Genomic DNA, 17,318 nt, shown 5'->3' with positions numbered 1-17,318 from the left:
TATTATCTCCAAGCCCTACTCCAGTGTCAGGTCGCTTTGGGGCCACCATGCTCATGGGGGTTGGGCAACAAATGCACAGCTTACGGGTTCCTGCCACAGGCTCTGAAGAAGTGCCTGATATGGTTGATCCATCCGTTCCTCACCAGTATTCAGGGTATTTGACACCTTCCCAGTGTTAGGTGGGGGGCCTGAAGCCAAGGAATGGGCTCTGCACTTGATGTATGAAAGATTTCAAATCTGCAGATGACGTTGGCCGCACTGTCTCCAGCAGTGAATCTTTCAGATGTACCATGCCTGTGCAACCCCCACATTCAACAGCATGTTGGAATGGTTATTTTCTGACAGCAGATAATTTGGCACAAGGACAATGTAGTACACTCTCTCTCATTTAGCACACACTGATCGTGTTAACGCTCTCAGGTTAACTGCTCTGTAATGCCAGTCTGTACAGACTTCCCTGGGATCTCTGCGGGTTTACACTGGTAGCTGACAGAAGAGTTTGGCATGGTTTTGACAGTATCATTTTAAATAGGAGAGCCACTTAATGGGAAGGTTTCAGAGTAACAGCCGTGTTAGTCTGTATTCGCAAAAAGAAAAGGAGTACTTGTGGCACCTTCGAGACTAACCAATTTATTTGAGCGTAAGCTTTCGTGAGCTACAGCTCACTTCATCGGATGCATACTGTGGAAAGTTTAGAAGATCTTATTATATACACACAAAGCATGAAAAAATACCGCCTCCCACCCCACTCTCCTGCTGGTAATAGCTTATCTAAAGTGATCACTCTCCTTACAATGTGTATGATAATCAAGGTGGGCCATTTCCAGCACAAATTCAGGGTTTAACAAGAACGTCTGAGGAGGTGGGGGGAGGGGTAGGAAAAAACAAGGGGACATAGCCACTCCCAGTCTCTATTCAAGCCTAAGTTAATTGTATCCAATTTGCAAATGAATTCCAATTCAACAATCTCTCACTGGAGTCTGGTTTTGAAGTTTTTTTGTTGTTGTAATATTGCAACTTTCATGTCTGTAATCGCATGAGCAGAGAGATTGAAGTATTCTCCGACTGGTTTATGAATGTTATAATTCTTGACATCTGATTTGTGTCCATTTATTCTTTTACATAGAGACTGTCCAGATTGACCAATGTACATGGCAGAGGGGCATTGCTGGCACATGATGGCATATATCACATTGGTGGATGTGCAGGTGAACGAGCCTCTGATAGTGTGGCTGATGTTATTAGGCCCTGTGATGGTGTCCCCTGAATAGATATGTGGGCACAGTTGGCAACGGACTTTGTTGCAAGGATAGGTTCCTGGGTTAGTGGTTCTGTTGTGTGGTGTGTGGTTGCTGGTGAGTATTTGCTTCATGTTGGGGGGCTGTCGGTAGGCAAGGACTGGCTTGTCTCCCAAGATTTGTGAGAGTGTTGGGTCATCCTTCAGGATAGGTTGTAGATCCTTAATAATGCGTTGGAGGGGTTTTAGTTGGGGGCTGAAGGTGACGGCTAGTGGCGTTCTGTTATTTTCTTTGTTAGGCCTGTCCTGTAGTAGGTGACTTCTGGGAACTCTTCTGGCTCTATCAATCTGTTTCTTCACTTCCGCAGGTGGGTATTGTAGTTGTAAGAATGCTTGATAGAGATCTTGTAGGTGTTTGTCTCTGTCTGAGGGGTTGGAGCAAATGCGGTTGTATCGCAGAGCTTGGCTGTAGACAATGGATCGTGTGGTGTGGTCAGGGTGAAAGCTGGAGGCATGTAGGTAGGAATAGCGGTCAGTAGGTTTCCGATATAGGATGGTGTTTATGTGACCATCGTTTATTAGCACTATAGTGTCTAGGAAGTGGATCTCTTGTGTGGACTGGACCAGGCTGAGGTTGATGGTGGGATGGAAATTGTTGAAATCATGGTGGAATTCCTCAAGGGCTTCTTTTCCATGGGTCCAGATGATGAAGATGTCATCAATATAGCGCAAGTAGAGTAGGGGCGTTAGGGGACAAGAGCTGAGGAAGCGTTGTTCTAAATCAGCCATAAAAATGTTGGCATACTGTGGGGCCATGCGGGTACCCATAGCAGTGCCGCTGATTTGAAAGTATACATTGTCCCCAAATGTAAAATAGTTACGGGTAAGGACAAAGTCACAAAGTTCAGCCACCAGGTTAGCCGTGACATTATCGGGGATAGTGTTCTTGATGGCTTGTAGTCCATCTTTGTGTGGAATGTTGGTGTAGAGGGCTTCTACATCCATAGTGGCCAGGATGGTGTTATCAGGAAGATCACCGATGGATTGTAGTTTCCTCAGGAAGTCAGTGGTGTCTCGAAGGTAGCTGGGAGTGCTGGTAGCGTAGGGCCTGAGGAGGGAGTCTACATAGCCAGACAATCCTGCTGTCAGGGTGCCAATGCCTGAGACGATGGGGCGCCCAGGATTTCCAGGTTTATGGATCTTGGGTAGTAGATAGAATATCCCAGGTCGGGGTGCCAGGGGTGTGTCTGTGCGGATTTGATCTTGTGCTTTTTCAGGGAGTTTCTTGAGCAAATGCTGTAGTTTCTTTTGGTAACTCTCAGTGGGATCAGAGGGTAATGGCTTGTAGAAAGTGGTGTTGGAGAGCTGCCGAGCAGCCTCTTGTTCATATTCCGACCTATTCATGATGACAACAGCACCTCCTTTGTCAGCCTTTTTGATTATGATGTCAGAGTTGTTTCTGAGGCTGTGGATGGCATTGTGTTCTGTACAGCTGAGGTTGTGGGGCAAGTGATGCTGCTTTTCCACAATTTCAGCCCGTGCACGTCGGCGGAAGCACTCTATGCAGAAGTCCAGTCTGCTATCTCGACCTTCAGCAGGAGTCCACCTAGAATCCTTCTTTTTGTAGTGTTGGTAGGGAGGTCTCTGTGGATTAGTATGTTGTTCAGAGGTGTGTTGGAAATATTCCTTGAGTCGGAGACGTCGAAAATATGATTTTAGGTCACCACAGAACTGTATCATGTTCGTGGGGGTGGAGGGGCAGAAGGAGAGGCCCCGAGATAGGACAGCTGCTTCTGCTGGGCTAAGAGTATAGTTGGATAGATTAACAATATTGCTGGGTGGGTTGAGGGAACCATTGCTGTGGCCCCTTGTGGCATGTAGTAGATTAGAAAGTTTAGTTTATCATACACATTGTAAGGAGAGTGATCACTTTAGATAAGCTATTACCAGCAGGAGAGTGGGGTGGGGGGAGAGAAAACCTTTTGTAGTGGTAAACACCCATTTTTTCATGCTTTGTGTGTATAAAAAGATCTTCTATACTTTCCACAGTATGCATCCGATGAAGTGAGCTGTAGCTCACGAAAGCTTATGCTCAAATAAATTGGTTAGTCTCGAAGGTGCTACAAGTACTCCTTTTCTTAATGGGAAGGTGTGGCCAGAAACTGATTTCATATAATGTATTCAACAGACCTTGGAATCTGTTTTATGGTAACACGGACATCACCTGCCAGAAACAAGAACAGCTAGAAGCCAAATATTAATTTCTTTATGCAGCTGAGATGGAATTAGAGTGCACTGTTTATAGGGCCTTATATGACAAAGCATTGAAACTGCTCTGTACCTTTATATGGAGTTGAGGAAATGTCTGTGTGCATGAAAGTTTCATTCAATACAACTTTACCTATACTGAACTAATATAATGAGTGTAAATAAAGCATAGAGAGTATCTGATATGATAGAGACTCTAAACAGACTTGCAGAACTTACCAAAACAGATGAAGGGCAATCTCTTCTTTCAGGAAAAAATAACCCCAACTATACATGCAATATGATGGGGGCTAATTTTGCTACAACTAATCAGGAAAGAGATCTTGGAGTCATAATGGATAGTTCTCTGAAGATGTCCACGCAGTGTGCAGCAGAAGTCAAAAAAACGAACAAGATATTAGGAATCATTAAAAAAGGAATAGAGAATAAGATGGATAATATCTTATTGCCCTTATAGAAATCCATGGTACGCCCACATCTTGAATACTACGTACAGATGAGGTCTCCTCATCTCAAAAAAGATATACTGGCATTAGAAAAGGTTCAGAGAAGGGCAACTAAAATGATTAGGGGTTTGGAACAGGTCCCATATGAGGAGAGATTAAAGAGGCCAGGACTTTTCAACTTGGAGAAGAGGAGACTAAAGGGAGATATGATAGAGGTATATAAAATCATGAGTGGTGTGGAGAAAGTGAATAAGGCAAAGTTATTTACTTGTTCCCATAATATAAGAACTAGGGGCCACCAAATGAAATTAATGGGCAGCAGGTTTAAAATAAATAAAAGGAAGTTCTTCATTCAGCGCACAGTCAACCTGTGGAAATCCTTGCCTGAGGAGGTTGTGAAGGCTATAGGACTATAACAGCGTTTAAAAGAGAACTAGATAAATGCATGGAGATTAAGTCCATTAATGGCTATTAGCCAGGATGGGTAAGGAATGGTGTCTCTAGCCTCTATTGTCAGAGGGTGGAGATGGATGGCAGGAGAGAGATCACTTGATCATTACCTGTTAGGTTCACTCCCTCTGGGGCACCTGGCATTGGCCACTGTTGGCAGACAGGATACTCGACTGGATGGACCTTTGGTCTAACCCAGTATGGCCGTTCTTATGGGAATTTCAGCCCAGCATTAATGACTGGTACGCAGAGAGCAACTCTGCCTCAAGAACTGACTCTAATTAGAAACTCAGAAAAAACTCTCCTGCTGTTCATAGTGACCTTTAACCAGAACCTTTTCTAACCAGAAATTACAATACGTTAAGCATTTCTTCCCAGACTAAAAACTCGCTCGCACTCGATGAAAAAAGAACTTGGGAAACTATGTGTAACAGTGACACCTGGTGACACCTGCCATAACAGTACCAGCATTAAGGATTTCTGCTTTCTAGAAAAATATATCAGTGTCCACCCAAAAAAAGCAATGCCACTCCAAGCTCTGAAAGCAAAGAGGAAAAAACTGTGTCCATCCCTGGGTAAAAGGAAAGACATGGCAGAAATGACATAATACTTTCTAGCAGCATGCCACCAGATCAGAAATGGACAGTAACAACAAATGAGCCCACACAAACAAACAAACAAACTCAGTATGAAGTCCCATTGTGAGCAGATTGTACTCACCTGTGACAGAGACTTGCAGGTTTGACTCTCACCTTCTGGCAGCCCTGGTATAACCTGTTATGTTGATGCAGGATTGTTACCTACAGTAGTTTGTGGAACGCTGGTGCTCCATGGAGAACTTTGCTGAAGATCTGCAGCAGGTGACCACACATAGTGCTGGCTCCATCTCCTGTTTCCAGTGGCTTCTAAAGATGCCCAGACAAAGAGGAGCCTCCCTGGATGCCTTTAAAAGCAGCTGGAAACAAGGAGAATGAGCCAGCCTGGACGTCTCCACCAGCGGCCGCTGGAAGCAGGAACTATCCTCGGGGTCTGGTTAAAAATAACCATCTACATTTCCATCGGAGTGAGTGCTGTAATAGCCACAAGGACATAGCCACAGGGACGTGGTGCAATCACAAATGGGAGAGGAGGCATTCACAAAGCACTTTCCCTGTCTGGCCCTTGCATGGGGGGGCTTCCACCATTTCCTTTCAGAGACTACACCATTACAGGATAGTATTCTCAATTAGGACATTCTTCCCATTCCTTGTTTCAACCCAAGGTGGCTACTTCTATCCCCTTGTACCACCCTAAACCAGTTCCTCTCTTCTCATTTCCTCCTTCAAATATTTCCCATCACAAAAGCTATGTGAAAACCCCAAAGCCTGAGTTTGCAGCGAGATTCAAACTTTTCTGAACCTCTAGGGTTTTAAGGTTCAAACTTTAGCTTGGTCCATTCCACAGGGGGGAGGCGGGAACAGCACTTTTCTTGCCATGCACTCCATGGGCAGCTTTGATCTCTGCTTCTCTTGCTTATCTACAGCAGGTCCTGCAGGAGGTTGTTCCCCACCCTAGCTGCCCCCAACGAACCACCCGAGCGGGCTGAATGCCATCCTGCTGGTCTGTCTCTGACCTGCACCCTGCAAACACTGCTACGTGCTTGTGCTCCACACTGTTCACTTCCTCCTCCTTGTGTCCCATCCCTGGCGGGACCTACTGTCACCTTTAGAGAGTGAGGAGACCCAGTGAGCCAGCCTGTATTCCACCCTAGTTCCAAGCTCTCTGGGGCTCTATGCTGTTGGATCTTCCATGGCCCTATGAGCACAAGCATGTGGTGGGGGCAGCTGTGAAGTTCAGAAGCAGATCCAAATTCCCCCAATACTTGGCAATGTCCCAAATCACAGGTTTGACTTGGCCTCATCTTTGATCACTAAAAACATTCATTCATCAACTGGACACTAGTGGCCATGGGAGCTGCTGCTGACTGTGACTTTACAGTCTGCCCTGAGTAAGAGGTGGCACAGAGCTGTATGGCTCCAGGAGCTTCACGGAGCATGCTCACCCCACACCACAATGTGGGTAGCCCCCCTCCGGCCCCTTTACTCCCCCAAAACGGTCATAAGGGAAAGTCACGCATCCCTGCTCACAGCGACTGAAATCGGCCAGGGCTCTGTGGAGGGAGGACGGAGGTTTTGGGAGGGCTGCAAAGAAGGTAAATAGGAAAAGCTAGACTGAGAAGAGCAGCTGGTGGGAAAGGGGTGGGGGGGGGGCGGCAAATCCACCCCTCTGCAAAGGGTTAGCAGAGCAGGAGGAATGTGAATTGAAGCCCTCTCCCCCCGATAGCTGAGGAATTTGAATAGCAGCTTCTCCAGGGAATGAGGGCTCCAAACTGGGATTGAGAAAGCCATTTGATCTGAGTCAGCTGCCCCAGGAAAGTGCTGCGTAGGCCCTTTCCCGGTTAGAACAGACCCATTCTGACAGGAAACAGGCCAGATAGGTGCTGCCAAGGCAGTGGAAGCTGTATCCAGAGGGTTGGAGCCTCAGGGGGCGTGCATCGGCATATGGAGCTATGCCAACTTATGCCAGGTCAGGGAGAGTCTAATGCACACCCATCAATCTCACTGGGGACCTGTCATTTCTGTGTGGCTACACTGGAAGCTGGCTCCATTGGGAGGCACAGAGATGAGTGAAAACCTCGTCTCAAAAGCAGAAAAAACCTCAATTGCCACAAAGGGATCAAGAAAAGAGATATAAGGTTAGGCGGAGAGATATGTATTGTATAAGTGCAAGCGTTTACCCAGAGCCAAAGCATTTCTATACCCATCAATAAATCCTCACAACCCTGATGTGCAGAAGCTTGTCACATAATGAGACTGTGACACAGAGAAGAAGTGAAATGATTTGCCTAAAGTCACACAGTGAGTCAGTGGCAGAGACAAGAACAGGACTCAGGAGTCCAGAATCCAAGTCCAGAAAGTCCATGGCTTTCTAATCACAGGACCGTGCAGTCTAATACCCTCAGCAAGGTCTGCATTTATGGCTGATGTCTACCTCTGCAATGGACCTACTGAACCCCCCAAACAAAACAGCCCCACAGCTTTGGGGGATTTAAATGCTGCCATCGATCATGCTGCCTATAGGCCTGGGACAGCAAAGTTTACATTGCTCACTGCTCAGTTATTAACCTCAGCCCCATTGATGCCATGGAATCAAAGTCCTGGAAATTCTCATGAAAAAGGGGAAGATTTAGATTGACAGATTCCCATTGAATTCCCTGTGTATTAACTTTTCGTAATGCTAATTCCAGTGCCTCTGTGCTCAGGACCTTCCTGCCTTGTAATTCTTTCTGGTATGCCACCAACATGGGGCGTTCATTTGGGCAACTATGTTGATCTACTGTGATGGCAATTAATGCATATTCAGACCATTACTGAAAGAACCAGACTGGCCAATGGCCCAGCCAACCGTATAGCACATTAGTAAGCTCCTTCGTTTTCCGTTTAAACCGATTTTTACTGAAAAATTCCTGGGTTTTACAAAAATTTTTTTTTTCAATTTTCACCCTTCTTTTGTATCATTCAAATGTATTAAAAAAACTTGTTTTATTAGGAATATACAATACATTGGATGAGATATATGTATTATGATAATACCTTAATTAGTCTGTGTGTACACACAAAGCTGCCTGTTGATGTAAGGCTATGTGTTAGTCTAGCTAGACACAATAAAGAAACAGGCACACGCGCAAGCTATGAAGTGCATGCACATCTGAACGTACTGATGAATCTCACACCCACCACATACATGTTTCAAGCTGTAAGCAGATAACGGTTTAAAGATTTGACACATTCAAATGGGAAGAAAATGAAAATCTGTATGAGAATACGTTTCAAGGAAGTATTCAAAAGTTTTAAAAAAACAAACAGGAGAAAAGGATGAAGTTGAGTGTACACACTGCACATGGTTTGGCCCAATTATTAAATATAAATATAGGCTAATAGTTCCAAGTCTACAACAGTAAACTGTTTATTCAAATGAAAACTTTTATTTGGGGATTAGGGATATAGTGTTTTCTTAAACTCAGAGGTGGCATTGTGTTTTGAGTTCTGTTTTAGTTCTGCAGCAAACCGCACTGATGAACGGAATTCAAAGCATTAATCTACTGCCTACTTTCCCTGCCAACTTTCTGTCCACCAGAATAAACCCTGATATTTACCCAGAAAAATTAGTAATAGTTTTTTGCACTAATGGTCACCTGTTTTTGTTGTTGTGATAATAAACACTGATAAATTCCCAGAAAAAAATTAAATAAAATACAAACTGAAAACGAAGGGCCATATACACCTAGAGCCTCAAAGCTATTTAGTTCAATGGGAGGTAGGCACCTCAATGCCTTTGAGGATTTAAGTCCTGCAGTGGCCTTCACTACCCAGCAGCGTCGATGGAAGTTAAGGGTACTCAGGAATTGCTCAGCACATCTCAGGGTCAGTCCCTCGAGGTGCCCAATTTTCATAAAACAGACACGTATTGCTTTGACTAGAAGATTATTGGCTCTGGCATGGAGCAGCTAATTACCCTAAGCAGGGAAGCCAGGATTCCAACGGGCTTGTACCATGCACGCATCACACAGGTTTAACACTAACATTTGATGTGATCCTACACAACTGGCAATAAAAGGATTAACTGACACTTCTGGATATTTGTGGGCCGCCAAGTGATAAACACCCTCAGATGGGGAGAGGGTAGGGGCAGTGAGAGACTGCCAGCCTTGCCCCTCTCCCCCCATAAACAGATTGTCTCTCCATTTTGGTGGGGTGGCCTGGAGGAGCCCTGTGTCAGGGTGGGGCTGGCCGGAGATGAGGGAAGAAGGGCACTGTGGTCCAGTCTCAGAACACAGGGATCTGATGAGTCCTCCACTGAAGTCAATGGGACTGCACAGGGTATTAATCAGGGCAGTCCTGGACCCAGAACTGTGCAGCCCCCTGTCCAACTCTGGGGGCACTAAGTCCCAGATGGTGCCTTCCCTTCCCCACCATGTGGTCTGGGGGAGAACTGCAGGTAGAAGAGCTGCTGAGCCAGCCAGTCGGAGCAGAAGCAGAGATGGTGCCAAAGCAAGGTGTGCTGGACATGCAGAAAACTTTCTACAGTTGTGACACGACTGTCTCTGCCCTGTGCTGTGAGGCTGTTTGCTCTAACCCTCCCCTCCCTCGCAGCTTCCTCACCTGAGTGTCACTCCACACCTGCCCCCCATACCCTGCCCCAACCGCCTCACCTCCTTCCCTTCCCTTTCCATTTCGCTGATCCCCTCCTAACTAACTCCCCAACCCCAAATCATGGCACTAACAGGCCACTTACGGCCGTCACACTGCTCACTCTGCGAGACCCCCTCTCCCTGCGCTGCAGGGGCCACATCTGTTTAGACTGTAAGCACTTCGGGGCAGGGATCATCTGCTATTCTGCCCAGCGCCTAGCTCTTAGGCACCACCACAATAAACGTGATTAATAATTGCTAAAGGATGTGGACCAAAGACCTTGACATCATGTGGCTAAAAATCACTTCACTTTGCAGACTACTCAGCCATGGTATCTGCGCCCGCCCCCCCCCCCCCCCACTTCCACTGAAATCAGGAGTAGTCAAGGGTACTCAGCATCCAGCAGGATTGGGCCCTTAGGGTGGAACCTTGTGATTTTTTTCCCCATTGAGCCAGCTGGTGCTGCTCCTCTCTGATTGGCACCAGCTCCGGGCTGAGGCGGGGATTGGGGTATAGAAGCGGGTATGGGCTCTGGGCTGCGGGGGTCAAGGCTCTGGGGTGGGATCAGAAATGAAGGGGTTCAGGGTGTGGGAGGGGGATCCAGGCTGGGGCAAGGGGTTGGGGAGGGGAGGGCTCTGGCTGGGGGTGCGGGCTCTGGGGTAGGGCTGGGGCTGAGGGTTTGGGGTGCAGGAGGGGGCTCCGAGCTGGGGCAGGGGGTTGGGGCATGGGAGGGGTTTCAGGGTGCAGACTCTGGGAGGGAGTTTGGAAGCGGGAGGGGGCTCAGGGCTAGGGTAGGGGGTTGGGACATGGGAGGGGTTTTGGGGTGTGGGCTCTGGTCAGTGCTCACCTTGGGCGACTCCCTGCAAGTGGCGACATGTCCCTCGGCTCCTAGGCGGAGATGCGGCCAGGCGGCTCTGCATGCTGCCTCTGCCAGCAGGCGCTGCCCCTGCAGCTCCCATTGGCTGCAGTTCATGGCCCATGGGAGCTGTGGAGCTGATGCTCGGAGCAGGGTGGGGGCAGCGTACGGAGCCCCCAGGGCCATCCCTCCGCCTAGGAGCCAAGGGATATGTTGCCGCTTCCGAGGAGCCTCATGGAGCCAGGTAGGGAGCCTGCCAACCCCGTGCCAACTGGACTTTTAATGGCCCAGTTGACTGGAGCTGCAAGGGTCCCTTTTTGACCAGGCGTTCCGGTCGAAAACTGGACACCTGGCAATCCTTTGGTTGTACCACAGGAGTTCAAACATCTTCATCACCTGGAGCACCTCTGGATGCACAGATGGACACTGTCAGCTCCCCCCTCAACACAGCATGTGAAGCATTGACAGTAGCCACTCTAAATCAGTTTTTAAAAATTTCCAGACAAAAGATTGCACCCCAGGGGTTGTCTGTGATATGCAGGAAGTCAGACTAACTAGTCCCTGCTGGCCATAAACTCTATGAACGTATGAATTTAACTAAATCAGTGCAATATCTATGTGGTGAGAAACCCTAAGCGCATCCTGCTATACCAGACGATTTGTAGAGATCATCCTCAAATTGTGGGATCACTGATGATGATGATACCAGATGACTGATCAGTTTGATCATTTTTTTAAGACACTTAGGCCCCATCCTCAAAGATGTTTAGGAACCTAATGGCTATTGATTTCAAACCAAAATACCTTTGAAGGTCCATCTGGGTCCCTTGCCCTGCATCCTGTGTTGCCATTTATAACCCTGTCCAGTGCAACCCAAGAGGGTTGTGTTTTAGACCCACCCTGCACAGCTCTAAATGACAGCACATGATGTCAGGCCCTTTGGTTTTTGTTTAAAATTTCCCAGGAATTTATCAGCTGATTACAAAAGATAAAAAGCGGCTGAAAATTGGTACCAAAAATTAACTTCACAGTTTAAAAAGCAACAAATAGAGAAATATCAGGGTGCTGAAAGTAAAAGCAGTTTAATAGTGCTGTTTATTTCATGAACTACACATTAACTGTGTGTACATAGATGCATGCCCCTGTGTGTCTTCCACTACATTGCCTTCTTTAACAGGCAGCCACGGATTTAGACTTAGACTAATTTATTATCAGCATAAACACATCTACCAAACGTAATGGATTGCATTTTCTTAACATAATCAGTATTTTCATGTACTTGAGTGGTCCAAAATGCGGGTGAAAAGTCAGTTAAAATCAAGTAATAGCATTGGTAAAACCCAGGAATTTGGGGGGTAAAAGTCAGTAAAACATGAAAACAAAGGGCTTTACACCTTCCCCAGGGAGCTGCAGTCAGGCTGAGTGCCATTGTAACCCGCACACCTCCTGGGTGTGGTGTTCTGTCCCCTCTAGTGGCACCCCCACCAATTAGAGACTGAGTTTGCTACAGCCTTAACTAAGAGCCCAGTTACTTTTAGCTCATGCAGTAGAGGCTCCTGCATTTAGCTTCAGAGGTCCCAGGTTCGAGCTACCCCGCCAACTACCGTGGTAGTTGTGGTCCCTGTCACACCAAGAAAATGGAGATGGGCCTGGACTAGACCTGTGACCGGGAATGCACCTAGTGAACTCTACAGAAGCTGGGATCTCCAGCTGGACTCCATCAGTGTTGAGGGCAAACCAGGGGCGGTGTGGGAAAGATTTCAAACTCTTCCAACAATGGAGAGAGGGCTGGAGGCAGGAAAAACGCCCCCTCTTCCCCTTCCAAATACCGTGGCGCCAGCAGGGAGCCTCAGCTGTGAAGGGAGCTCTCCCCAGACCCTTTGCGTCCTGGGAGAGCAGATCCCCAGTTACCCTCCTGGGATGGGTCCCACAGCCACTGCTGGAGATCTCCGCTCTCTTCCCCCACCCCCCACACAGAGCAGGTCCTGGGGGAGGGATCCCACAGACCTCCCCAGGGGGACTGGAGAAACTCCACCGCTCTCCCCCGGCTAGCGGGAGTTGTTGGGAGGGCGGGGGCGAGGAGAGCAAGAGGAAAGAGGCTGGGATCCGGGACGAGGGGGAAGGGGAAGAGTCGGGAAGGAGGAGGGGAGGAGATGGAGGGGAAGGGGAGAAGGAGGGAGGAGAGAGGAAGGGGGAGGAGAGGCGAGATTCAGGCTAGGAGAGGAAACAGAAGGGTCCCTGTGCGCTGTGGGCGATGCGCCTCCTGGCCCTGGCCCTGGCCGCGCTGCTGGCCCAATCGCCCACCCCAGGTAAGGAGCGGTGGGGAGCGGGGGCGGAATCTCTGCCCTCCCCCCCCCCCCAAAAAAACCTGCCTCCCCCCGGCAGCGGACCCCTGTCCCCCGCGCTGGCTCTGGGGAAACCTGCGTCTCAGGTTAAATAACTGGGGGGGTTGCGAGGCGCCTGTTCAAGGAGAAGTTACAGCCCCCTTGCGCTTTGCCCCGAGCCCACCCCGCGGACGGCCCAGGAAAGGGGGCCGCGCCGCCCCGAGACGCGCACCCCGGGGCCGGGCTGACTTCGGCCCGTTGCTTGGCACGGTTTTTGTTCGATCCCCCAAGCCCAGCCCGAGCCCGAGCCCGCTGATCCGACTCCTGCCCCGGGACCCGCTTGTAACCCGAGCGGGGTCCCTGCGCTTTCGCAGTCATTTCTTCAGGCTCTCTCTCGGCTCCGGGCCGCTTCGGCTCCGATCAGTTCAGACCCTGGAAGCTGGTGCAGATACTCGGCCCCAAACTCCAGACAATGCCTCAACTTCGTAAACAAAACCGGGAGGAAAAGGAAAAGACACTGAAAGGGTTAAAAACCCTCCCCACCCCACTCCCCCGAATATATAGTTTGTGACAATTGTCACTTTCTGTTTAACAGGGCAGGAACAACATACAGCTCACAGTATATTTAAAAAACCACAACAAAATTACTCTCTTTACTAACACCTTGTACAGTACTAAAGCTTCAGGAATTTTAAACCTCTAGTTTACTTTACATTAGGTTTCCTGGTCACTTTTTGCATTTCTCTCAGCTTGGGCAATTGAAACTAGACTTGTCATTTTGACTTCTCTACTCAGTTCCACTAACATAAGCCTTGCTTGCTTCCTGCAGAGGGGGTGGGAGGGCTTAATAAAAGATCATGTTTCCACTGAATTTAAGAAAAAAACATGAAAACATTTCTTGTGTGACTAGAGGTGAATCTGTAGCAGTGAGAGATTTGGTGGACAATTTTCAAATGCATCTAAGTGATGTAGCAGCCTAAGTCCAATGAGAAAGTCCACAGACTTTCAATGAGACTCAAAGTCCTTTCTGAAAATGGGATTTAGGCACTTTTGTAATTTTTACCGGTGACTTCTATGCTTCCCAGATATGGGGTTCACCTGGGCACTGCTGATTAACAAGAATTAATATTCTGATGCGCACACCACTCCAAACCTAAACTTCACAGTGTGGGGATATTGCAAGGAGGGATTTTTGTTTGTCTGGCTTTGAGTTCTGGATCTGCATCTGCCTGTCAAAGTTTTGAAGGATGAATGGAGGTTCAGGCCAAATTCTGGAGCTAGGCTGAGAAGTTTTCTTTGAGAGAGGGGCCTCCTAACTGTTGAAAATTAAAAAAAATCTCAGTCCAACTGAAAACAGCTGGTTGCTTGTTGTGATCTTTCTTGCCCCATACTAATTATTTTTATTAAATATTTTATTATTGTTGCTCAGGGGTGTGAAAAAAACTCCCCCGGGTGACATACATTTGCTGGCCCAAGCACTCGTGTGCACAGTGTTATGTCAGAGGGAGAGCTCTCTACCGTCGGCATAACGCAGCTACACAAACACTTTGACAGTGGCACAACTACATCGGTACACCTGTGCTGCTGTAAGCTTGTAAGTGTAGACCTGGCCTTAGCAGCAGGGGGAAATCTTTGCCAGATGTCCCTAGTGTAGACAGTCTTGCAACTAATCCACTATCCCAGGCTGCCTCCCAGCGAGCCAGGGAAAAAGGCGTTTAGGATAGCCAAAGGAGACAAATGAGACTAAAGCATTGACAATTACAGCAGCCAGTTGTAAATAAAGCTAGACCAGACAAAGGCCCTTGACAATTAGGAACGTTGCAATTCAGACAATGCAGACTGGAAATAAGGCGTACATTTTTAACAGTGAGTAACTAACATTTGGAACAACTTACCAAAGGTCGCAGTAGATTCTCCATCGCTGACATTTATTAAATCAAGATTGAATGTGTTTCTAAAAACTCTGCTCTAGGAGTTATTGTGGAGCAGTTCTCTGGCCTGTGTTATACAGGAGGTCAGACTAGATGATCACAGTGGTCCCTTTTGGCCCTGGAATCTATGAATGTATGAAATGAGTCCTGAATATTTGACTCTTTTGTTTGTTTGTTTTACTTCTTCCATGTACTATAAGTTCCCTTCTCAGGCAGTGGAACAGCAAGACTAAACTCTTGTGGTGAGCTCTGTCTGTGCTGCAGCGTCATCCATGCCACATAGTTTTCATTCCCTGTCTTCCCGAATTGCTCCCCATTTGAAGCAGCAATTGTGTAAAGTCTGCACACTCAGCACTGTGTGCACGCGAAGGTCTGCTGCTCTCTAATTGATGGAGGATTCTCCTCTATTGGAAAGGAACCTGTTACAGGAGTATCCTTCGCTTGGGAGCTGAGCCAAACCCACCGAAGTCAGTGGGAGGCCTTCCACTGTCTTCAATGTGCTTTGGGTCAGAGCTTTCATTACTGAATGTGTCTACAATATCCTCAGTTTCCCCAAATCTCCTACTGTTACAACTATCATGCTGGCTCCACTGGTGCCCCACTGGCTCCATCAGTCACTATGTTTGCTTGTTTTAAATACAGCATTACCTAACTCTGCTTGCCGCAGGATTAGCTGACACGGTGATTAAAATGCTAGTGGCTTCAAATACATAAAGCTCTCCCTAGTGCTACCCCTGCGGAGCAGCTCTGGTGATAGCAACAGCAGGAAGTTTAAGGAAAAAGAGTCTGCTGTTGAGTGTTTGGACCAAATCCTACATGCCTTACCCATGCAATTGGTGCTCTAGAGTCTATGGGCTTTCTTGCTTGGGAGAGGAGAGCTGAATTTGATCATTTCTTTGGAACAACCCCAAAACCTATCAAAAAGCCAAAAACTTGGACTCATGGACATAAAAAAAGAAAAGAAAACTTTTATACTGGGGCCAATAATCAGGTAGAAGTGATCAGAGAAATTGGAGAAGCAGTTTGAATTGCTTATGCTGGTCTCTGCCACCGGCAGTATCTGAACTCCTCTTTTATGTACTCTGTTGTGTATTTTTTGGCATTGTGTGCTGTCTAGTTTTAAATTACTCAAACAACAGTCTCTTACTCTGGGAAACTAGGCCACAATTAGAGCTGGTCAGCATTTTTTGAACAAAAAGTTTACATATCAAAAAAGGACATCATAAAAATGGTTTGTCCGGAAAAATGTCAGGACGTTTGAATAATTTCCAATAACGTTTTATAGTGTATTCAACTGATGAAAAAACATGGTTTTGGTCAACCAAAAAATTCAAATATTTAATAACGTTTGATAAATAGGTCATGAAAATGTAGAAAAAGCCCTGATATTTTTAATGAAACTAAATTTCTCATTTTTGATCAGCGTTATCCACAACCTTAAAGATCTCATTGAGGGTGTAAGCTTTTTGAGATAGCAAGCCTATTTCCATATCTCACAGTAAAGCACCTAGTTAGTGCTCTGCTAGTGTTAGACAAATAAGTAATAAACCATCATCACCACACTGCAGGCAGGCTTTTCCTGCTATTCAGCCTAAATTTCCTTTTCTTTATTGCAAGCTGCTATTTCTACTCATACCCCGGCACAATCCAAAATAACCTCTCTCCTTGGGATTTACAATTTTCTGTGTTTATGGACAGTTATCATGATCCCTCAATTAATATAGCTGATCCAGACTATGCCTAGCTGGGTCATACATCTTCTTACAAATCAATTCAAATAAGAACCATTCAGTATTATGGGATAATAAGGATGATATTTTTATTTTCCTCTCATTTTCTTTTTTTAAATGGCCCTTATTTTCTAAAACAACCAACCAAACACAAAAAAGGAGAATGGTCTATAAAAAAGGCCCAAAACAGTACAGGAATCCATGGTTTTACTGTAGTGTTTGGAGCCGTTACTGTAATAGCAGAACCTAGCTTTTCTCAGTTGTAGATCTCAAAGCACTTTACAAAGGAGGTCAGTATCAATACCCCCATTTTACAGATGGGGAAACTGAGGCAGAAAGGGGACATGCTTTGCCCAAGGTCAGCCAGCAGCCGGAACCACCAACAGAATGCACATCACCTGAGTCCTAATTCAGTGCTTGATTCACTAAGCCACCCTACTTTTTGAATAAAGGGTCTACATTTAAGTATCTGTGATATGTAATGCTTTATTTGAAGTCATAGCCTACTAAAATAAAATATATAACCACAGCACAACACTCAGTTTCACAGCTTAGAACTAGCACCTCTACTTCCAATACTCCTGCAACAGTAGATGGAAATACTTGACTTGCTTATTTTGAAGATAAGTATATGTTTGTGTTTCAGGAGTTGATGTCAAACAAAATCCTCTACCAAACGCTCATCCTCTCTTGGTTATCCTGTTCCTTGCTGATGTGCTGAAAAAGTAACTAGAAGGGAGAGAGCCATTCTGCCCTTGGTTGCGTATATGCCATTATTGTTTGTACAAATGAGGCAGAGAGGCCAGAATAATACTTCACATTTTCAAAGTGCATTTCATCCTGAA

At 46.6% G+C, this 17,318-nt stretch overlaps 1 protein-coding gene across 1 annotated transcript in view; it reads left to right on the top strand.

The window, feature by feature from the left end:
* Positions 1–12,657: 12,657 nt before the first annotated feature.
* The window catches only part of VSTM4 (V-set and transmembrane domain containing 4), a 53,849-nt gene continuing 49,188 nt past the window's right edge, over positions 12,658–17,318 (top strand). Inside the window, exon 1 of the mRNA XM_048858778.2 lies at positions 12,658–12,797. Coding sequence (XP_048714735.1) covers positions 12,743–12,797 — 55 coding nt within the window. The 5' untranslated portion in view covers positions 12,658–12,742. The remainder of the gene's footprint in view (positions 12,798–17,318) is intronic.

The sequence above is a fragment of the Caretta caretta genome, chromosome 7 (genome assembly GCF_965140235.1).
Source record: "Caretta caretta isolate rCarCar2 chromosome 7, rCarCar1.hap1, whole genome shotgun sequence".
Taxonomy (NCBI): domain Eukaryota; kingdom Metazoa; phylum Chordata; order Testudines; family Cheloniidae; genus Caretta; species Caretta caretta.
Note: the sequence above shows the minus strand (reverse complement) of the source record. Positions and strands in the feature narration are given on the sequence as shown.